General features: G+C 36.0%; 1 protein-coding gene across 1 annotated transcript; it reads right to left on the bottom strand.

The window, feature by feature from the left end:
- Positions 1 to 552: 552 nt before the first annotated feature.
- On the bottom strand, positions 553 to 22,409 carry LOC141289345 (cilia- and flagella-associated protein 44). Its single transcript, XM_073821460.1, has 33 exons — positions 22,367 to 22,409; positions 21,881 to 22,040; positions 20,589 to 20,751; positions 20,391 to 20,493; positions 20,103 to 20,319; positions 18,898 to 19,012; positions 18,633 to 18,797; positions 18,392 to 18,547; positions 18,258 to 18,305; positions 18,080 to 18,179; positions 17,887 to 17,981; positions 17,398 to 17,607; positions 17,163 to 17,273; positions 16,906 to 17,058; positions 16,389 to 16,625; positions 14,770 to 14,912; positions 13,526 to 13,802; positions 13,389 to 13,444; positions 10,377 to 10,539; positions 10,159 to 10,289; positions 9,835 to 10,037; positions 9,592 to 9,751; positions 9,260 to 9,437; positions 7,004 to 7,468; positions 6,716 to 6,919; positions 6,439 to 6,634; positions 5,450 to 5,578; positions 3,636 to 3,766; positions 3,423 to 3,539; positions 2,571 to 2,772; positions 2,235 to 2,395; positions 953 to 1,087; positions 553 to 864 (listed from the first exon to the last, which is right to left on the bottom strand). The coding sequence occupies exons 1-33, from the start codon at positions 22,407 to 22,409 to the stop codon at positions 616 to 618; spliced, it is 5,376 nt and encodes a 1,791-aa protein (XP_073677561.1). The 3' UTR covers positions 553 to 615.
- Between the last annotated feature and the right edge of the window lie 1,768 nt (positions 22,410 to 24,177).

The raw sequence follows: 24,177 nt of genomic DNA on the forward strand, positions 1-24,177 counted from the left end.
AATCCTATTAGACCAATAGCATCGCGTTCAAAAATGACCAACGAGTTTCGATATTTGTCCTATTTAAAACTTGACTCTTCTGTAGTTATATCGTGTATTAAGACCGGTGGAAATGCAAAGCTTCAATTTTCTAGGCTGATAAGATTAGGAACTACACTCCCATTCCGGCGTAATAGTCAAGGAAGTTTGCTGCCGTAATATGGCCGAAGCAGGAGCAGTAATACCACGCAGCACATGTGTAAATGCTAAACTAGCTGGGACCTCATTTCTGATAATACTCCGCCTGCTTCGGCCATATTACGAACAAACTAGAATGTTGTCAAGATTCTTGCACTGAAAATCCTGGTTAAGTTTGGCCAACCACAAACAGACAGTTTGTGGCACTCCTTTCCTCAATTTGTCATAACTTTTTGGCAGTCTATAGTATTCATAATTTTTTTCCCAGCCTGAAAAGGAGCTGGAAGGAGACATTACACATTAAAATCATCAAGGAAAGAGTTTTATTGTTAGACAATTGCATATTTAGTCTGTTGTACATGTCTACAGGAACAGATTGATAGCTAGTATGCTAACGTGTTGATTTTGCACTTAGGGTAAAAGTGTGTGTGTATGGATCTATTTGACAGCTTTGCTGCTGAGGTTGAATTTTCTGTGCACACCAGAATTGCTTGTTGTGTGTCTGTGGGGCAGGGTGGGAATGGGAGGCAGGACAGGTTCAAGCGGAGGGAGAACATGGCCGTCTTTGCGTGAAAGAGCGTGGATTTCATCATTGAGAACCTCAATGTCCTGTGCTTGAGCTGCTATCAGCTGCTGCAGCCTCTGCAGTTCGTGTTTCTCAACCAGACGGCCTCGGAACTGACCCACCTTAAACAAACACACACACATTTTCAATGTCTGAGGAGTGTCCTGCATATACAGCTGCAGATGCTAAATGTGAATAAGAACAGAATACCGTCGTCCGCTGTCTGGTATTGAGTTGTTCATCCAGTGCTTTTTTCTGGCTGAGCAAGCTGTTCATTTTACGTAGTCTCTCTGTGTTCTGTTTTGTGATTTCTGTCAGTGCCTCTTTTGCTTCTATAACTTTTGCCTGGTAAACACATATGAACAGTTGCTCTAAATTTGGCAAATTTAACATAATAATTGGTTTATTACATACAGTTGAGGTCAAAAGTTTACATACACCTTGCAGAAATGTTACCAAAATAAGAGGGATCATACAAAATGCATGTTATTTTTTATTTCGTACTGAATAAGATATTTCACATAAAATATGTTTACATATAGTCCACAAGAGAAAATAATAGTTACATTTAAAAAAATTATCCCATTCAAAAGTTTACATCCACTTGATTCTTAATACTGTGTTGTTACCTGAATGATCCAAAGCTGTGACTTTTTTTTTTGTTTAGTAATTGTTGTTCATGACTCTCTTGTTTGTCCTGAACAGTTAAACTGCCTGCTGTTCTTCAGAAAAGTCCTTCTGGTCCCACAGATTCTTTGGTTTTTCTGTATTTTTGTGTATTTGAACCCTTTCCAACAATGATTGTATGATTTTAAGATTTCACACCAAAGTAGGACTATTGAGGGACTCATATGCAATTATAACAGAAGGTTCAAACGCTCACCGATGCTTCAGAAGGAAAATGATGCATTAAAACTTTTGAACAGAATGGAGATGTGTACAATTTTCTTAATTTGCCTAAATATCATATTTGTTTCATTTAGTACTTCCCTTCAGAAGCTACAGAAGATACTTACATGTTTCACAGAAGACAAAATAAGTTAAATTTAGCCTGATCTTCAAATTCCAAAAGTTTTCACGCCCCAGCTCTTAATGCATTGTTTTCCTTCTGTAATAGTTGCATATTAGTCCCTCAGTTGTCCTCAGTGTAAAAAGATGGATCTCAAAGTCATACAGTCATTGTTGGAAAGGGTTCAAATACACAAAAAAGCTGAAAAACCAAAGAATTTGCAGCATTTGTGTGGAAGAACAGAGGACAAACAAGGGACTATCACAAAAAAACCACACAGCTGTAAATGTATATGTAAATTCCTTTTTTGTGAAATATCTTATTCAGGTCAGTACTAAAAAAAATTTGTATGATCCCTCTTATTTTGGTAAAATAATTAACATTTTGCAGATTCTGCAAGGTGTATGTAACCTTTTGACCTCAACTGTAAAACTGTTTAAAACATTTTTGAACAGTATAAAGGTAGTGTAAGTGTTGGTGTACCTCCCAGTGTTTGAGATCCTTTGTGTACTTGGCGTCTTGTTCTCTGATCTCCTGTCTCATCTCCTCTACTCTTCTGTTGCCTGACAGAGTCTGCAGAACTTCAAGGTCAACCAGCTTTCCAAACTTCTTGAGCATCAACTGCTCACAACGTGCTTCCGACCCTGCAAAGAAATATATTTAATGTAACACTTTATTCATTGAAACTCACAGCTCGAGTTTTAAGAAAATCTAATATCCTTGTCTCATCCCTCAGTTTGTGAAAAAAACATACTAAGTAAGAGTTTATAGTACATGTTACAACTAACAGCAAGTGTGTGATTTGAAATTGTCTCTGACCCTTTATTCTGCCCTCCATGTCCTTAAGATCATGTCTGAGCTGTACGTGTTGTTGCTTGGCGTGTTTATACAGTTCTCGCTGTTCAATCTTCTCCTGCTGGAGCTCTTCAATACGCTTCTGCAGACGTTGTAGATCAGCTGTGTTCAGGACCAATGCTGAGTCAAGCTTACCCGGCAACAGACCATTATTCACATATTCAATCTGTTTAGACAGAGAAAATTAGAGGGAGACTTAATAGTAACAGCAAATATGTAAAAGTGTTTTCACTACGTCATCAATCGGCCATATTGGCAACACTGAATGTAAACAATGCCACTGAACCAAACAAAACTCACATGTTTAGCTGATTATTGCTGATGAAAATGGTCAATTATTGTCATGGTTTGGTCTGTACTAATCGGTCAGACTGGGAAAAGCATTTGGAGTACTATAGACTGCCAAAAGTTAAATCAAATCAAGGAGAAAAGTGCAAAAAAAATTGTCTGAGGAACAAAAGGCGTTTGTGGTTGGCCCAACTGAACCAAGATTTCCAGACCAAGAATCTTGACAACATTAGTTTTTTTGTTCTTATCATTTGAAGCTAATATCTTAATTAATACTGCTTGTACATATCTTTACCACATAATAACTTTATTTTTGCAAAATATTGCATCCTTTTCTGCATACTAAGTCCTTCTCTATATGATTTAGCAGCTTCCACACATTTTTTCCATGGTTTAGACAGCATAAATTGGCTGGACAACATAAGTTATACATGCTCTTGTTTACATCCGAGAATCACCAAAATGGCTGCACATCCAGGTAACTGACCAAAAGGTGATGTAAGTGCAAAGTCTCTATTATGTTCACACCTGATGCAGTCTGAGTGGCACCACCACATCCACTTCATTCAGCTTCTGCTGCTTTTCTCGGTTAATGAGCTCCAGATCGCCCTCTGCTGCTTTACGGTTGTTCTGCACAATCTTCTCCTACAAAAACAAATGCACTGTCTCTTAAGGCTGTTCTGTTGAAAAAGTAATAACAGAAAGAAAGGAGAGAGGAGTGGGAAGAACTATTTCTCTCACTTTCTTAGTCAGTGTGTCACACTCCTTCTTTAAAATGTCGACATTTTTTAACTCCTCTTGCAGCTGTTCCTCCACATCTAGACGATGTTCACGCAGCTTCAGTGTGTTCTCAAAAAGCTCGGGATCACAGTCTAAAACACACACACACACACACACACACACACACACACACACACACACACACACACACACACATGTTGGGTTTACATGTTTTATGGGGACATTCCATAGGCGTAATGGTTTTTATACTGTACAAACCGTACTTTCTATCGCCCTACACCTACCCTACACCTAAACCTAGTCCTCACAGGAGATTGTGCAAACTTTTACTTCCTCAAAAAAACTCATTGTGCATGATTTATAAGCCTGTTTCCTCATGGGGACCTGAGAAATGTCCCCACAAGGTCAAAATTTACCGGTATTCCTATCCTTGTGGGGACATTTGGTCCCCACAACGTGATGAATACCAGGTACACACACACACACACACACACACACACACACACACACACACACACACACAGAACATACATTATATAGTACATAATTTATATACATACACACTACAAGTCAAAGGTTTTTGGACAGAAAAGATTTTAATGTTTGTATTAAACAAGTGTCTTCTGCTCACCAAGCCAGCATTTATTTGATCCAAAGTACAGCAAAAACAGTAAAATTTTAAAAATATTTTTACTGTTTAAAAAAACTGTTTTCCATTTGAATATATTTTAAAATGTGTTTTATTCCTGTGATTTCAAAGCTAATTTTTAGCATCATTACTTCAGTCACACGATCCTTCAGAAATCATTCTAATATTGTTTTCCTCAAAAAACATTTATTATTATTAAGTTGAAAACTGCTGAGTAGAGTTTCTTTGATTAATAGAAAGTTCAGAAGAAAATAAAAATCCGAAATATAAATCTTTTGTAACATTATAAATGTCTTTATCATCACTTTTTATTTATTTAAAGTATCCTTGCTAAATAAAAGTATTATTTTCTATCACCGCCCCCCCCCCAAAAAAATTATTCTAACTCCAAGTTTTTGAATGTAAGTATATAATGTTACAGAAGCTATGTATTTCAGAAACATGCAGATCTTTGTATCTTTCTTCTCATCAAAGAATCCTGAAAAAAATTTACTCAAGTGTTTTAAATACTGATAATAATTATAATTCATTTTCTTTAATAGCAAATAAGCATATGTGATCCTGGACCACAAAACCAGTCATAAAGTCATAAGGTACAAAACTGAGATGTATATATAAGCTTTCTATTGATGTGTGGTTTGTTAGGATAGGACAATATTTGGCCGAGATACATCTATTTGAAAATCTGGAATCTGAGGGTGAAAAAAATCAAAATCCTGAGAAAATCACCTTTAAAGTTGTCCAAATTAGGTTCTTAACAATGCATATTACTAATCAAAAATTACATTTTGATATATTTATAGTAGGAATTTTACAAAAAATCTTCATGGAACATGATCTTTACTTAATTTCCTAATGATTTTTGGCATAAAAGAAAAATCAATAATTTTGACCCATGCAATGTATTTTTGGCTATTGCTACAAACATACCCCAGCGACTTAAGACTGGTTTTGTGGTCCAGGGTCACATATATATATAATTTTGTACAGTTTAATGTGTCCTTATTTAATAAAAGAATGCATTAAGAAAAATCTGATGTTAATTTTACTAGCCCCAAATGTTTGAATGGTAGTATACAAAACATAATACATGTTATATATTATACACAACGCACATGTGAACAACAAGATATTTGCTCTCTGGAGAGCTGGTTGCTGATCTTACTTGGTGGACACACACTGTCATCCAGGGGGACTCCAGTCTCAGAGTCATCATAATCTTCATCATTATCCCCATCTGATTCTTCATCAGAGTCTTCATCACTGTCATCTTCCTCCTCTGTTGCATCATCACCTGATGGAAAGAGGAACAAAACGAATATTACATTTGAATTAAGAAAAACCTGACTAAAAATACATTTCGTTAACTGAAATAAAACTGAATTAAAAATTATTAGATGAAAAACATACATTTAATTAAAATTAAAAATCACTAAAATTAATAACTGTAAATAAATATCAAATAAAACTGAAATGAACAAATTAATCTTAAATATATATATATATATATATATATATATATTTTTTTTTTTATTATTATTATTATTATTATAAAAATTACAAAAGTACATACAATTACTAAAATTAAACTAGTAATGAAAGTTGAAACAGTAATGAAAATCTTTTAATTACAGTCAAACCAAAATTTATTCAGACACCTTTAACATTTCTCACATTATCACAGTTTAGAAAATGGTAATAAAATATGACAAGAACTCAGAGTTAAACTGTGTCAGAACAAATTCATCTTGATAATGTCAGATAACTGATAGAAAGGTATGTAACAAAACATGATCAGGTCAAAGTGTCAAATCAAATTTTTGGTCTCAAATTTGTATAAATTTCACTGGTAGTCCACTGTGTGAATTTTTAGGTATAATATGTCACAGTTTACTTTATTTTGCTATCCTCACTTACATATGAACTATAGTGTCCCGCACCCACTAGTAAAAAAATATCAAAAATGATATAAGGTGTCTGAATCATTTTTGGTTTGACTGTATTTTGAAAATGGTGAAATGGTAAAGGGTCTTATCACACTTTCTAACACAAAATATGACTCCTTTGTTTTAGTTTTGGGGTGAAATGTGACTTTTAGACCGCTTTTGTGAGATTCAAGATCCCAATGAAACACACAGAACACTTGCAGCTCACCGTCACGTCCTTGCGTTTCTTTTTTCTTTGTACGCTTGATCTTTTTCTTAAACACTCTGGTGAGGAATTCCTCAAACTTGTTGTTTTCCCCCAGTGAGGCCTGAAAAGTAGCGGCGATTGTTTTCTCCTTTCCTTGGAGTCTCAGGATGTCTCTCTTCTTTAGCTCCATCTGCTTCTTACAGTCGTGCATCTTGGCCTGACCCAAACAAAATGCTGAATATGAGACCTATTCTTTACTGGATGATAAATCCACATGTGCAAATGAAAGCAAACCCACCCTGTTCTCTTCCTCCTCCTGTATATAGGTGGTGAGCCGCTCCTGTAGTATGTCCTCCCTCTTCTCAAACTCCTTCAGAAGCAGCAGCTCTTCAAAAAGTGTCACATGTCTCAGATCAGCCAGTTTCATATAAACATCCAATTCGTGCTTCTCATGACGCAACACACGCAGATCAGCGTCGAAACGCCACACTGCCTCTTCCATCTGCAGAAAGATTGAAAGAAGGATGGTTTGAAGGATTGTGATGTATAAAATCCCCTTGATATTCACAACATGTACTAAACGCACCTGTTTAAGAAGCTGGTCTTGCTGACACAGGTTTCGGATCTCCTCAATTTCTCTCATCTCTTTCTCTAGTTCTGTGAGCTTCTCTTCCTTCTGAGAGTGTATTTTCTCACCTTCGTTCTCTATTTGCATGTCCTGAGACTCAGTGTGTGTGTCTTGCATCTCTTGTTCAAGCAGGTCCAGGATGTTCTGGCCATCCTGTTGTTCTTCCAGGCCAGTGGAAGCCAACTTGTCTCTAAGAGCGGCGTAACGCTCCAAGGTGGCCCGGGTGTATCTGTGTTTCCTCTCAGGCATCTCTTCTGGCATTAAGTCGGGAACAGCTGGCAGTGGGCAGCGCTTTTTAGGTGGAAGGTGCTGCTGGATCATCTGTAGCTGCTCCATCTGGGCATGGAGTTGAGACACGATCTCCACCTTGCTGTCTCTAAGAGCCATCACACGGGAGTTCATCTCAGACTTCTTCTCGAAGATCTGTAACATATATTAAAATACATAGACCATCACATGCAAACATTTTAGTTAAACAGCGATAAAATAATTTAGTTTGTCATAACAAAAAATAGTGGGGATAGTTCACCCAAAAATGAAAATTGTATCATTAATTCCTCATATTATTCCAAACCGATTAGACCAGAGGTCTCAAACTCAATTCCTGGAGGGCCGCAGCTCTGCAGAGTTTAGCTCCAACCAACTCCAGCTCACACCTGCTTGGAAGTTTCTAGTAATCCTGAACACCTTGATTAGCTGGATCAGATGTGTTTGATTAGGGTTGGAGCTAAACTGTGCAGAGCTGTGGCCCTCCAGGAATTGAGTTTGAGACCAGTGCATTAGACCTTTGTTCATCTTTGGAACACAAGATATTTTTAGATGAAGTCCGAGAGCATAGACAGGCGCAACTACCAAAGAAATTGTTTAATAAAGTCTTTATTTTTATTTTTTTTGCGCACAAACAGTATTTTTGAAGCTTCAGAAAATTACAGACGAACCACTGATTTCACATGGACTATTTTAATGATGTTCTTACCTTTCTAGGTCTTAAACGTGTCAGTTGCATTGCTGTCTATTCAGGGTCAGAAAGCTCTCAGATTTCATCAAAAATATCTTCATTTGTGTTCCAAAGATGAACAAAGGTCTTACGGGTTTGGAACGACTTTTGTTTCATTTAAATTTTAAACATTATACTCTTACTGATTTTTTTTTTTTTTTTGGTAATAAAAATAATCTTGTCGACAAAATACACAGGTGAAAATGAACTCTACCGTTCAAACATTTAGGATTAGTAGGGTTAAAAGAAAAAAAACAGCAGCACAACTTTTTTCAACGTTAAAAATAATGAGAAAAATTAGTAACTGAAAGCAAATAGGAAAAACTGAAACAAATTATTTTAAAATATTATAAAAAAGCATAATTACTAAAAAGTAAAGCTAAAAACTAAAAATATAAAATAAAGATTATTAAAAATAAAAAACTATAATATTATATAAATAATACTAAAATAACACTAGTGAAGTCTTATTTTATGTGTATCCTATGTGTTGCTGCCATTTGCATGACACTTTATTCTCAAAAATCTCAAGAAAACAAAATTAAAGACTCATTAGACTCATTTATCAGTTCTCATTAGTGGATTGCTAAATACAGAGTTCTTATAACTGATCTATTAAAAAAAACATTAATGTATATATATATTTTAAAGTACTCATACATAATGATAGCTTTTTTTAAACCTTTTTTGTCTTTAATTTATTGAAAATTAAACCAAAATAAGATCAAACTTTTATTTTATAATAAATACATATTTATTCAAAATAAATATTAATAATGTCAAAAATATCAAAATGTATCAATGTATGGTAACACAGTGAGTGTTGCATAGTTCAAGTTCACTGTCTATAATATATGTGACCCTGGACCACAAAACCAGTCACATGGGTCAATTTTTTGAAACTAAGATTTATACATCATCTGAAAGCTGAATAAATAAGCTTTCCATTAATGTATGTTTTTTTATGATAGGATAAAATCTGGAATCTGAGGATGCAAAAAAAATCAAAATATGGAGAAAATATATATTTACAGTAGGAAATTTACAAAATATCTTCATGGAACATGATCTTTACTTAATATGCTAATGATTTTTGGCATAAAAATCAATCATTTTGACCCATACAGTGTATTTTTGGCTATTGCGTTTATAATATTACTTCTATGCTGTAGAAAGCTTAGGGTTCAAGAAAGCTGAATTTCTGCTGACACGTTCACCTTTTTTTCCAGTTCCACTAACTGCACTCTCTTCTTCTCCACATTCATCCGCAGGTGTTCAGGAACAGTAAAGTCTTTTGCTGACTTCAGCTTAAAGTCGCCCATTCTCTCCTTAGCCAATCGGATTGCTTCCACATCCTTAGGGTCCTCATAGTCCTCACTAGGCTTAGAGGCATAGCTGAGGAAGCATTAACAATGTTACACACACACACACACACACACACACACACACACACACACACACACAAACACACACACACACACACACACACACACACACACACACACACGCATAAACACAGACTGAAAGAGACACACACACTGGTTCTTACAGTTCTGCCCACTCTTTTTTCCTCTTCTCTATCATGGCTCGGGCTTTCTCTGCCTTCTCGGCAGCCTTACGGAGTTTCTCCGCCTCTCTGCTTGCCAGTTTACGCCCTGACTGCATCCTTCCTGACTGCATCAATGAATCTGTTACCAGCTCATCCAGCACTGCTTAGAAAGAGAGAAGAAGAATGATGACTGCACACACACTCAAGTCTTAATGTTAATTTCACAAACTAATCCTGTCCTACGTGAAATGTTGCTGGCTTCTTTGCCAGGCTGTTTGCTCTGCCAGTGATCCTGTTCCATGGGTCTGCTCTGAGATGCCGCTGTGCCATGCTGGTGAAGGTGCATTTGTATGGCAGACAGAGCCAGCAGCCTGTAGTTGGAGACCTTATGCCCACCCTTAAATGCATGGACCGTGACCGTGTCTTCAACCACGGACTCCCAGAACCTACAGAGACAACAGCAATATGAAACAATAAACAAATGATGAGAGAATTTACACATCTATGAAATTTTGAGAGACACAAATGTGTAACAGAAAAAGAATGGAGAAAACATGGTCTTAGTACATGGTCTGTAGTTTTTTAAGGCCGATGCGGTGTCTCTCCTCTTCCCAGGCCAATTCTTTCCTGACCTCCATCACTGTCTCTTCTGTCTGTCTTTCAGTCTCCTCACGGAAACTCGGGTCCAGTTCAAACTCCTACAAACACCCATGAAATATGTTAGATCGTTGTGTCTATGTAATCATTACATTGAAACAGGTGAGTGAGCAAGGAGATCTATGCACCGAGCGATGGAGGCAGATGTGTTTAGGAAGGCTCCGGTTCTGCTCCAGTAAAGCTTGAAATCGACTCTGCAGTTCAGCCAGCTTCTTACGCCGCTCCTGTTTCCTCTGTTCTGCCTCCTTGTGCATGCGGTCCAGCTCCAGCTTCTGTTTAGCTGTTTCTATGCTGCACAAAAGATATATACAATACCAGTCAAAAGTTTTTGAACAGTAAGATTTTGAATGTTTTAAAGAAGTCTTTTCTGCTCACAAAGCCTGCATTTATTTGATCCAAAGTACAGCAAAAACAGTAAAATTCTGAAATATTTTTACTATTTGAAATAACTGCTTTCTATTTAAATATATTTTAAAATGTAATTTATTCCTGTGATCAAATCTGAAATTTGAGCATTATTACTCCAGTCTTTAGTGTCACATGATCCTTCAGAAATCATTCTAATATGCTGATTTGCTGTTCAAGAAACATTTTTATTAATATACTTTATTATCAGTGTTAAAAACAGTTGAGTAATTTTTTTCAGGCTTCTTTGATGAATAGAAAGATCCAAAGATCAGCATTTATCTGAAATAACAAGCTTTCGTCACATTATACACTACACCATTCAAAAGCTTAGAGCCATAATTTTTTTTTTGAAAGTAATTATAGAAATTAATACTTTTATTTAGCAATGATGCTTTAAATTGATAAAAAGTATTTATAATGCTACAAAAGATTTCTATTTCAGATAAATGCTGTTCTTCTGAACTTTCTATTCATTAAAAAACTCATTATTATATTCATTATTATATTATATTAATTAATAATAATAATAAATGTTTTTTAACAGCAAATCAGAATATTACAATGATTTCTGAAGGATCATGCGACTACATCAATGATATTAAAAATTCAGCTAACAGGAATACAGGAAACATCACAGGAATAAATGTAATTTTAAAACATATTCAAATAGAAAACAGTTTTTTAAAATAGTAAAAATATTTCAAAATGTTACTGTTTTTGCTGTATTTTGGATCAAATATATGAGACAAATAAATGAGACATTCTTTAAAAAACTTTAAAAAATCTTACTGTTCAAAAACTTTTGACTGGTAGTGTACATATATAATCAATAATAATTAATAGTAAATCAAAATATTAAAGAAAAAAATTAAAGGAGAAGTTCACTTCTAGAACCAAAATTTACAGAGAATGAACTCACCCCCTTGCCAAGAAACAATCTACAACGATCAATTATTAAAAAAAAAAAAAATCTATTTGTATACATTTTAACTAGGGATGCACCGATACGAATCGGCCGATCATGCTTGCGCGTTTTGTTAGTAAAGCCGGTTCTGTAATCAGCGTGATTTCACGTTGAGCCGTATATACTACACACAGCCGTTGTTTACCGATTGTTTAACGTTCATTATCAGCGTGAATGTGCGCAGCTCGTCAGTGAACAACGGCTGTGTGTAGTATATACGGCTCAACGTGAAATCACGCACCTGATGGCATTTACCGCTGATTACAGAACCGGCTTTACTGACAAAACGCGCAAGTGATCGGCCGATATGGATCGGTGCATCCCTAATTTTAACCTTAAACGCTTGTCTTGTCTTGCTCTGCTCTGCTCAGGTTCAAGACAGTTAAAGTATGTTGAAAAAACTCCCATCTCATTTTCTCCCTCAACTTCAAAATCATCCAACATAGCTATTTTACCATTTTTGTAAAGCATTTGAAGCTGCATTTAAACTTAAAGGGATAGTTCACCCAAAAATGAAAATTTGATGTTAACCTGCTTACCCCCAATGCATCCAAGATGTAGGTTACTTTGTTTCCTCAGAAAAACACAAACGAAGATTTTTAACGAAAACCGGTGCAGTCTGCCAGCCTTATCATGGACGTGGATGGGCACCAGACCTTTAAAAGTAAACAAAAACATGCACAGACAAATCCAAATTACACCCTGCGGCTCGTGATGATACATTGATGTCTTAAGACACGAAACGATCGGTTTTTGTGAGAAACTGAACAGTATTTATATCATTTTTTACCTTTGATACACAGCCACGTCCATCTGTAATGTGCACGAGTTTGGCATCAGTCACGTCACATGAGCATGCGCTCTGTCGTAGAATACGCAAACACCGGAAGCGATCTGTCGCATGTATACGACACTCATTGTTTACACAGAGCACAGAGATTGTGGGTATAGCGGCTATTCAAAATGGTAAATACTTGCGCGTATCCTGATTGTTCAAACCGATTTAAAGCTAAAAGATTACATTAGTTTGCGCAAACTCATCCGGCCAATCTCTGTGCTCTTCCCTTACGTCGTTTGCGTATTCTACGTCAGAGCGCGTGCTCATGTGACGTGACTGATGCCAAACTCGTGCACATGACAGATGGACGTGGCTGTGTATCAAAGGTAAAAAATGATATAAATACTGTTCAGTTTCTCACAAAAACCGATCGTTTCGTGTCTTAAGACATCAATGTATCATTCACGAAGCCGCAGGGTGTAATTTGGATTTGTCTGTGCATGTTTTTGTTTACTTTTAAAGGTCTGGTGCCCATCCACGTCCATGATAAGGCTGGCAGACTGCACCGGTTTTCGTTAAAAATCTTCGTTTGTGTTTTTCTGAGGAAACAAAGAAACCTACATCTTGGATGCATTGGGGGTAAGCAGATTAACATCAAATTTTCATTTTTGGGTGAACTATCCCTTTAACTTTGGAAGTTCAAACTTCCACTATATGGAGAGAAATACTGAAATCTTTTCCTCAAAAAACATATTTTCTTTACGACTAAAGAAAGAACGTATGAACATCTTGGATGACTAGGGGGTGAGTACATTATCTGTAAATTTTTGTTCTGAAAGTGAACATCTCCTTCAATATTTTAAAAAAGATTTTTTTAATTGCCAGCCCTTATGCAGTATCTCTGTAGCCCACTGGAGGGCCGTGGCTCACAGATAGAAAGTCACTAGCCTTGACCCTTATTACTTGCTTTATTTGAATGCACATAGTCACCTGTAAGCAGAAGGATCCTCTATGTCCTGTGCTGCTTTCTCCATCTCCAGCCCAACCTGTTTTTCATGAGTTAAAATTGTAGAGTTGAAACAAACAAATCCACAGTTACCCATCCGCAAATGAACACATACACTAACCCGTGGAGAGGGCACTTTGGCCTGTTTGAGCATGGCTTTCTGAAGCTCCTCCTCTGGCAAGCAGCTGAAGGAGAAAATGTTGCCATCTTCTCCTGCACTCAGGACAAATGTGTCATCAAAGCTGAAGCGAATGTGGCGCACATGGCCATAGTGGTTGTCATGGACGCTGAGGGCCCAGTATGCCTGCATGGAGCTGAGCTGATGGTCCGAAGCCTGTACAGGGTACGCCCGAATACTACCATCCTTCATGCCACATAACAACAACTGGCTGCTGGAACTAAGACAAGAAGAGTAAGAAACAAGGTATGGTAAAAATCAACTAATTGCTGACTAAAAATGTTGCTTTGAAAGTGAAATCAAATGTGACCCTGGACCACAAAACCAGTCTTATTTAGCACATGTATATTTGTAGAAATAGCCAAAAATACATTGTATGGGTCATAATTATCGATTCTTCTTTTATGCCAAAAATCATTAGAATATCAAGTAAAGATCATGTTCCATTAAGATATTTTATAAATTTACTATTGTAAATCTATCAAAACTTAATTTTTGATTAGTAATATCAAAGTCCTTTTAAGACAAGTCATGTCACTCGGCGGCCATCTTTGAAACGCCTCTCGGGCATCAAAGTGCAGCTCATATCTCTTTGAATGGGGAAACATCAAATTCTCCAAAACTGTTCGCCAAACTTACGATTAAATTTCATATTTGAAATCTCCAAAGAAATCCAACAAGAACTGCCTCATAAATATAGTTCCTTGTGCTTGAATAGCGTTAAAAAACGCTTATTTTTCCGGCTAGATGAGCCAGTGCGCATGATCGTCTTAGAGCGGCGATCGTTTCTATAGCAACCGGGACTTCTAACGGCAGATGCAGTGACGCGCTGACTTTACTGATCAACAATTGGTTCTTTCACTAAGAAGGCGGAGCTTCGCGGCCATGATGACCGTTTCATTGTTCCCCATTCAAAACTACACGAGTGACATGTCTTTGGTATTCTATAGTCTTTGGTAATATGCATTGCTAAGAACTTCATTTGGACACTTTAAAGGCAATTTTCTCAGTATTTAGATTTTTTTGCACACTCAGATTCCAAATTTTAAAATAGTTGTATCTCAATTGTATCTCAAAATTGACCCTTATGACTGGTTTTGTGGTCCAGGGTCACAAATCAGGAAATTAATTATGATTTACTCAGTCCTAGGCTATTAGTGTAGACTGCAGAGACGGAAAAATCTCACTTGAAGGTGATGGTGAGAATAGGGTTATGGTCTGCGTCATGCACAGGTATAAAGGATGAAGGCTCATCTTTCCTCTCTAACGGATCTTCGTTCTGCTGTTCAGAGAACTTACAGTGGTACAAATACCCTGCATCATAGCCACCCTGAATAAGAGAGAGAGAGGCATTTTAGTGACACATGTACTGTAAGTTATACTACCAGTCAAAAGTTTGAGATAAGTAAGATTTTGTAACCGTTTTAAAGGGATAGTTCACCCAAAAATTGTGTAATTTATTAATCACCTTCTTTTATTTACCAAACCCGTAAGACCTTCGTTCATCTTCAGAACACAAATTAAGATATTTTTGATGAAATCTGAGAGCTTAATGACCCTGCATAGACAGCAACACAACTGACACGTTCAAAGGCCCAGAAAGGTAGTAAGAACATTGTTAAAGGAACACTCCACTTTATTTGGAAATAGGCTCATTCTCCAACTCTTCCCGAGTTAATAAGTTGAGTTTTACCGTTTTGAAATCCATTTAGCCGTTCTTCTGTTCTGGCGATATCACTTTTAGCATAGCTTAGCATAGATCATTGAATCGTATTAGACCAATAGCATTGTGTTCAAAAATGACCAACGAGTTTCGATATTTGTCCTATTTAAAACTTGACTCTTCTGTAGTTATATCGTGTACTTAGACCGGCAGAAAATGTAAAGCTGCGATTTTCTAGGCCAATAAGATTAGGAACTACACTTCCATTCCGGCGTAATAGTCAAAGAAGTTTGATGCCGTAACATGGCCGAATCATGCACAATAATATCACGCAGCACATGTGCAAACACTAACCTAGCTGGGAACTAATTTCAGGCGCTGCGTGATATTACTCCGCCTGCTTCAGCCATATTATGGCAGCAAATTTCCTTGACTATTACACCGGAATGGAAGTGTAGTTCCTAATCTTATTGGCCTAGAAAATCACACCTTTACATTTTCCGCTGGTCTTAGTACACGATATAACTACAGAAGAGTCAAGTTTTAAATAGGACAAATATCTAAACTCGTTGGTCATTTTTGAACGCGATGCTATTGGTCTAATAGGATTCAATGATCTATGCCAACTATGCTAAAAGTGATATGGCCAGAAAAGGAGAACGGCTGAATAGATTTCAAAACGGTAAAACTCAACTTATTAACCTGGGGGGAGTTGGAGAATGAGCCTATTTCCAAAAAAAGTGGAGTGTTCCTTTAAAATAGTCCATGTTACATCAGTGGTTCAACCTCAATGTTGTGAAGCAACAAGGATACTTTTCGTGTGAAAACAAAAATAACAACATCATCCACCATTTTTTCAGTCAGACTATTTTAACAATGTCATTTACTACATTTCTTGGTCTTGAACGTAGTAGTTACGTTGCTGTCTATGCAGGGTCATGAAGCTCTCGGATTTCATCAAAATATCTTAATTTGTGTTACAAAGATTAACGAAGGTTATGCTCATGAAGCATGTATTTGATTAAAAATACAGTAAAAACAGCAATATTATGAAATATTATTACAATTTCTATTTGTAATATATTTTAAAATGTCATTATTTCAAGCTTTTGAAATGTATTGTATGTCTGTGAGTGTATGTACCATAGAAAGCCAGAATGACCCTGGTGTTGAGTAAAAGCCATAGTGTAGAGGACTGGGTGGAGATGGAATGTAAAGAGGAGGCAGTTCCTCTTCCTCCTCATCCTCTTCTTTCTCTTCCGCGTGTAGTTCCTCCTCTGTGGCATCTGGATTCTGCTCCTTCAATTTCTTCAAGCGTTTCTCCCTCTCTTTCTTTTTCTCCTCTTTTCTAGCCTGCCTGAGTGCTACCTCTGCATCTCTCTGTAAACACACAAGCATAACATTAAAAAAACACAGAAGAACACTAAACAATATACTACAATTCCCTACGGACCACTGTGGTGATTTTAATAATTGTGTTTGTATCATCACAGTGGATATTAAGAATCAGTTTTATTAAGGATAGTTCTCCCAAAAATGAAAAATTCCCCATGACTTACCCTCAAGTCATCCTAGGTGTATATGACTTTCTTCTTTCAGACAAATACAATCAGACTTATGTTAAAAAATGTCCTGGCTCTCAAAAAGGGAGTCGACAAACCTTAATTCTGGACTTGATGCTGCTGAAGCAGAAATGCATTGTGGGAAGATCTGAGAGCTGGAAGGTGTTTCCACCAGCCTGAGCTCCAGGATCAGGACACTGAACTTCCACCACGTGACCATTTTGACAGAAGATCAGCAGCGTGTTTTTCTCCTTTAAACACATACACAAACCTTCAGTGTGCTTCATTAAATCAGCCTATGATATGATCACAACAAGAGCCTCGGCAAGCTTCACTGCAAACAATCATCACTCACATGTGACTGAGGTGACCACTCCAGCCCTTGCACAGGCCCTGGGACAGTAACAAACCCTATTGGCGTATATCTTTCTCCCACCGTGAAGAAGAAAACAGTGCAGTCTGTGCTCTAAAGAAAGAGTAAGCAAGAATATCATGTTAACATAGCAGAACTTTGACACAAATCATACTTACTCACTCACTCACTCACTCACTCACTCACTCACTCACTCACTCACTCACTCAACCCCTACCCCAGTAGCCATGATCTTTTTATTTCTCTCATAAGCGATGGCGGTCACAGGTGCATTGTGGGGCTTGAGAGCTTGTCTAAGGCGGAGTTCAGCATCTCCAGAGCGTGTGCGTCCAGCAACCGTGTGCAGACTTTGAGTGTTATACAGCTCCAAGAGACGAACCACACCATCATCAAAACCAACAACCAGCAGACCCCCAGCAGTGTTCACCTGCAGAGACACAAACACACTCCATCAACAAATAATATGCACAAAAATTGGGTATGGTACCATTATTTGATATTAGAGATTTCTGCTTTTATCAGTATTGTTTCATACTGGATATTTATTTTTTATTTTATTGGGTTTTTAGATTTTAAATAAATTATATATAAATAAATGTTAAATAAATGTATTAATCATTAAATTGTTAGCGTTTTTAAATAAATATTTATATATAAATATTGTATATATTATATATATAATTTATTTGATATTCATGTACATTACCATGTCTGAAGCCCATGTGAGCGCTGTGCCTCTTTGTCTGAAGCGGCTTATCGTAAGCTCTTTCTTTGAAAGAAAGTCAAACACCCTGACTGAGGCTGGGTAAGATAAAAAGGCATTTGTCAATGTTTTTATAAAGGGCGTCATAGGTCTGTGTATGTGGGTGTATGTTTGGTCAGTGTTAATTTTTTCTTACAGTCCAAGGCCGTAGTGGCCATGAGATGGCTGCTTTCAGAAACATCCATGCCCTGAATGGCACCAGCGTGAAATGAGAAGAGACACTCTGGATCTTGGGTCTGCAAAAAAGAAAACATGCTTATCAGACCTATCCTGGAAAACCAAAGCAGATTAAGCACCTGTTTAACACAACTCACAATGTTGGAGAATGAGAGATCCAGTTTCCAAATACAGCCATTAGAGTCCTGTTAAAAACACAAAAAGTATTCAGACTAGGCCTTTGCTGTTCAAAAACACTGTCAAAAAGAAGAAGACAAAAGAGGTTGTATACCTGAGCAAACCAGATGGAGGTTTCTGGCATGGAGCTCTTGACCATAGAGTACAAACTGACATTACGGCCTATTATTATCTCATTCATGGGTTCGATCTCAAACAGGCCGCTGTCATCAACTGCATCTGCAGTGTCTATGGTCTCCAAGTTCCAGCTCTGAGAAAATGATGGAGAAGTCACTTTAAAAACTTTAACAATCAGTGAAGTAGCACAGTCTCACTGATAAGCAACCAGTACTTACTCGGACTGCTCCATCAGATCCTATGGTCATTAGTTCTCCTTCATCCAGGTTAAACTGGTAAATGGTTCCGCTATGACATGTGCGTCCACCTTTACGGCAAAATTCCACTTTTACCAGACCCCCCTCCCAAAGGAGCATGTTCCCCCACTCTGATCCTGACACAACCTGAGAGAGAAGGAAAATTTGTTTCTTCAGGAACTTGTTCATTTAAAAAAATGTGTAGGTTTGTGTATGTAAACATGCAAAATGTAAGAAGATGCTGAACCTTTCCATCGGGAAGCTCCACATATCCTTCTATATCTGTAACTGTTGTTTTTCCAAAACTTCCCAGCAACCCTTGCAACTTTAAACCAGTGAAGGTATTGGCCATTTTCCAGAATCTAAAAAAATGAACTTTCTCAGCACATATATACACTACCATTCAAAAAAGTCAGTAAGATTTTATCATTTTTTTGAATGTCTTTTATGTTCACCAAGGATACATTTATTTGATTATATATATATTACACTACCAGTCAAAAGTTTTTGAACAGGAACATTTTTAATGTTTTTTTTATTTAAATAATTTTCTTCTGCTCACCATGCCTGCATTTATTTGATCCAAAGTACAGCAAAAACAGTACATTTTTGACATATTTTTACTATTTAACTGCTTTTTACTAGAATATATTTTAAAATGTAATTTATACCAGTGAGCAAAGCTGAATTTTTAGCATCATTACTCCAGTCTTCAGTGTCACATGATCATATAGAAATCATTCTAATATGCTAATTTGCTGTTCAAGAAACATTTATTATTATTATTATTATTATTATTATTATCAATATTTAAAATAGTTGAGGTAATTTTTTCAGAATTCTTTGATAAATAGAAAGATCAAAAAATCAGCATTTACCTGAAACAAAAAGTTTTTTAACATTATACACTACACCATATACATTTGTTTAGAAAGAAATTCTAGAAATTAATACTTTTATTTAACAAGGGTGCTTTAAATTGATCAAAAGTGATGATAAAGACATTTATAATGTTACAAAAGATTTATATTTCAGATAAATGCTGTTCTTTTGAACTTTCTATTCATCAAAGAAACCTGAAAAAAAAAAAAAAACATTCTACCCAGCTGTTTCAACATAACAATAGATGATTTTGAGCAGCAAATCAGAATATTAGAATGATTTCTAAAGGATCGTGTGACTGGAGTAATGTTGCAAAAAATCAGCTTTGAAATCTCTGAAATAAATTACCTTTTAAAAAATATTCAAATAGAAAACAGTTATTTAAAATAGTAAAAATATTTCAAAATGTTACTTTTTTTGCTGTACTTTGGATCAAATAAATTAAGGCTTGGTGAGCAGAAGAGGCCTCTTTAAAAATATATTATATATATTATATATTATATATGTTATATATGTTTTTAAAGTTTTTAAATGCAAATACATAAGAGAATAAATTATAGCAATACAAACCTAATGTGCCCAGTGCCAGATGTAGTAAGCTGTCCAACGCTGTCAGGTGAAAAGGTGACCCTGTAGACATCCTGAGAAAAAGCTTTATTGCACAGTGTCACCTGTTCTTGCCTCCAGTCCCACAGTGTCAGCATGTAGTCTGGAGCTCCACCCACACTGGCCAGTAAAGAGCCATCACGATTAAAATCCACAAAGCTGTATGTGCTGCCTGTGCCACCTTCAAATTAAACAATAAGTAAAATCATGCATGCATGATTCTGTCTCAAACCAAGTCCTTTTATGTCCTACCTCTGAGAATCCTGTAAGGCCGCAGGGACGGATACTCATATATGATGATGTTAGGCTGATGGCCTTTCTCTGCCACTGCAAAATACTGCTTACTTGGATGTGACTTTGGAGAGAGAAAAGAAAATATTAGGGCTTTGAGTCCACAAAAAAATCTGTATAGCAACCACATAATTGTACATAATATCAGTATTAATATACCATAATAGCACCAATGCCGCCCCCGCTACTAGAGCGGATATAATGTTGCTTTTTGGTGTGCACATCCAATAGGATAAGCAGATTCCCGGCTATGAAGGCCAATGTATGCTCATCCAACAGCTGTAGGTTTCCTCTCCGCCCACAGTCATAGCCAAACGAATGTCTGGGCTCAGTTTAAGGAGCAAATGAAATGAACAGATAGTCAGGAATCCCACAACCTTTATTACAGGGCAACAAACTTATCACAAGGTGGCAGTATACTACTGCTCATCTGCTCATACACTACGAGCCAAAAGTTTTTAAATGATTTTTTAAAATAATTCTCTTCTGCTCACCAAGCCTGCATATATTTGATCTAAAATAAAGCAAAGGCAGTAATATTGTAAAGTTTTTATACTATTTTAAAAAAGCTGCTTTCTATTTGAATATATTTTAAAATGTAATTTATTGAACAAAGCTCAAATTTCAGCATTATTACTCTAGTCTTTAGTGTCACATGATCTTTCAGAAATCATTCTAATATGCTGATTTGCTCTTCAATAAACATTCATTATTATTATTATCAATATTTAAAACAGTTGAGTACATTTTGTTTTTCAGAATTATTTGATGAATAGAAAGATCCAAAGATCAGAATTTATCAGAAATAAAAAGTTTTTGTAACATTAAACACTATATCATCAAGAGTGGGGGATGAAATTATAGAAATTAATACTTTTATTTAGTAAGGATGCTTCAAAGAGACCAAAAGTGATGATAAAGGCATTTATCATGTTACAAAAGTTTATTTCAGATAAATGCTGTTCTTCTGAACTTTCTATTCATCGAGGAAACCTGAAAAATTCTACTCAGCTGTTTTCAACATAATAATAACAATAATAAATGTTTTTTGATTAGAAAATCTGAATATTAGAATGATTTCTGAAGGATCATGTGACTGGAGTAATGATGCTAAAAAAATAGCTTTAAAATCACGGAAATAAATTACATTTTAAAATATATTTTAAAAAAGTCATTTTAAATAGTAAATATATTTCAAAAATGTTAAAAATAAATGCTGGCTTGGTGAGCAGAAGAGACTTCTTTAAAAAAAACATTAAACATCTTACTGTTCAAAACTGTGTTTGTCTGGAATAATTGCAGTTTCTTTATGCTTTTGGAAGACTTTTGCTTATGCTTACCAGGACTGCATTTCATTTATCAAAAAACAGCAATATTGTGAAATATTATTACAATTTAAAAGAACTGTTTATATTTTTATTTTTAACTTTTATGCTAGCTGCTGTGGATACGAGAGGTGCAGCAGGTTTTGTGGGATGTTGGAGTCTGCGGTGATGAAGGGTTTGGAGCACAGTTCCTCATAGCTGTAATACATGTCATCTGGGATTGACTTCTTCTGCTCTTCCTCAGGGTTTCCATCACACTCTTCATCCCCCACAACAGCTGTCTGCTCTAAAATTAAAATGCCATTGAATCAGGAGTATCGTGTGAATTCATTTTGCATTTGACACACAAATTAGAAAATATATAGGCTAATAACTATTAACCACTGCAAAAAAAAAATAGCTAAACAATTAGTATATATCTTTATAATATGACAGCAATTGCTTGTTTGGCAAACAAATTTCAAGTTTGTTTACCGCTGATAACATAGAGTTAAAACGTTCGCATTTTGTTAAACATTTCGTACGAAATTGCATTACGACGATAAACAAACATAAAGTACTTCTCAAACACGTTGTTAAGTCAAAATGACGCATATAAAAGTGTTATTTCACCTTGTAAAGTAACTTCATCTGTTAGCGTCTCTGAAGCGTCCATCTTCGTTTGACTGCGTTTCTTAGCAACCGTACACCTCACGCATTGCGCTCTGAGCATTGTAGTCCATTGTTATTGCAACGAAGCCAGTTGGGTTTCCATTTTCACAAAATGTGAACGTCAGCGTATGAATCTCATTCCTTATAATCACTGTGGAACTGTAAGTAATAATTAGTCTATTAATTAGATTATTAATCTGATTTTATAATATCAAAACTGTTGACAAAATAAATTTGCAGAGATTCCACTAGATGGCAATAGAGCACAGTGCTCAGAAATAGGCTAATAGACTCCGTAGTAGCACAGCAGTCTGATATAATAGAAGGATGATGTCTGTTGACATAAGATTGAAAGTATCCAAAACAATGTCTGAAATGAACAATGAAATGTCTTTCAAAGAAAGCCAACACAGAAGCACACTATACACACCCAGCCACCCGAGTGCTGCAGAATTTACAACTACAGCTCTTTTCATCTGTAAGCAAACTCACCTGCTCACACAATAAAACTGTGCATCACTCAGCAATGACTTACAAGCCTAAACACACACTTGTGCTCACACGCACATAAACACACTGTCCCCGTTTCTCACAGCCATTAACAAACCACCCACACACATCTTTCACAAACTACTACTCGGCCTTCACAAGCCCACACATAATTTTGTTTTTATCCTTTGAATTGATTGTAAAATAGAATGGCAGGAAGTCAGCATCACATGGTAGGGCCCCTTTCCTGTATGTGAGAGTGTGTTTATTATGCAGGGTAACAGTGATACTTAAAGACAAGAAACAACACATCTGTGAAAGAATGCAAACACACATATACAAAAGAGAGAATTGGAGACTGGCCAGTACAGTCATTTCTACTACAAAGAGGTAGTTTCATCCTAAAAAGGGATAGTTCACGCAAAAAGGAAAATTCTGTCATTAATTACTCATCCTCGTGTCGTTCTAAATCTGTAAGACCTCTGTTCAACTTCAGAATACAAATTAAGATATTTAAAAGAAAATGAAAAGTGGAAAAGTAGATCCCGTTGCAAAATACAAAAAAATAAAAAAAATAAAATAAAATCTACATCCAGACATTCACATAGTAAGCAAAGTAAAAATCCTTTTTTTTCGAAGACAGGGCTACTAAAAAGATGCGCATCAGCCCAAATAGGCCTTTGTCAGGGTGTTAGACAATGGAGAGTAACAAATGGCTAAATACATACACCTGTGGCTATACATATAAGATATTTTTGACTTAATTTTCCTTCCCAACTTTAATTTTTCACTTATATATATTTTTTGGTTCATTTGAACATAAAAAGTGATGTTATGAAGAATGTTCATGCTGCTCTGTTCCAAATAATAAAACTGGACGGTGGCCACAATTCATACAAACAAGTAAAAGTGGTCTATACAACTTTTTTTTTGCTATATTTTGAAACCAGGTTGTTCTATGTACAAAACAAATACAGTAAAAAGTATAATTCTTAACAATTACAAAAATATTGTATTAATTCCTACAAAACAAAGAACTAATGTGAATCAGGTGCGATTTTGCTATTTTTTTATCTAATAAATGAAGCCTGCAAAGTGAATGATTATATCTTATATGTGACCCTGCACAAAACCACTCATAAGGGTACTTTTTTTAAGGGTCAATCATCATCTGAAAGCTAAATAAATAAGCTTTCCAGTGATGCATGGTTTGTTAAGATAGGACGATATTTGGTCGAGAACAACTATTTGAAAATCTGGAATCTGAGAAAAAAAAAATTGAG

The sequence above is a fragment of the Garra rufa genome, chromosome 17 (assembly GCF_049309525.1).
Source record: "Garra rufa chromosome 17, GarRuf1.0, whole genome shotgun sequence".
NCBI lineage: Eukaryota > Metazoa > Chordata > Actinopteri > Cypriniformes > Cyprinidae > Garra > Garra rufa.

Bases quoted from the DNA above. Each gene is read 5' to 3' on its own strand.
- LOC141289345 (XM_073821460.1), bottom strand. From the start codon at position 22,409: ATGGACGCTTCAGAGACGCTAACAGATGAAGTTACTTTACAAG. The intron at 20,320-20,390 runs GTAGGACATAAA...TTTAATTTGAAG, and splicing joins GCCTTACAGGATTCTCAGAG to GTGGCACAGGCAGCACATAC. The intron at 10,290-10,376 runs GTGCATAGATCT...GGGTGTTTGTAG, and splicing joins ACATCTGCCTCCATCGCTCG to GAGTTTGAACTGGACCCGAG.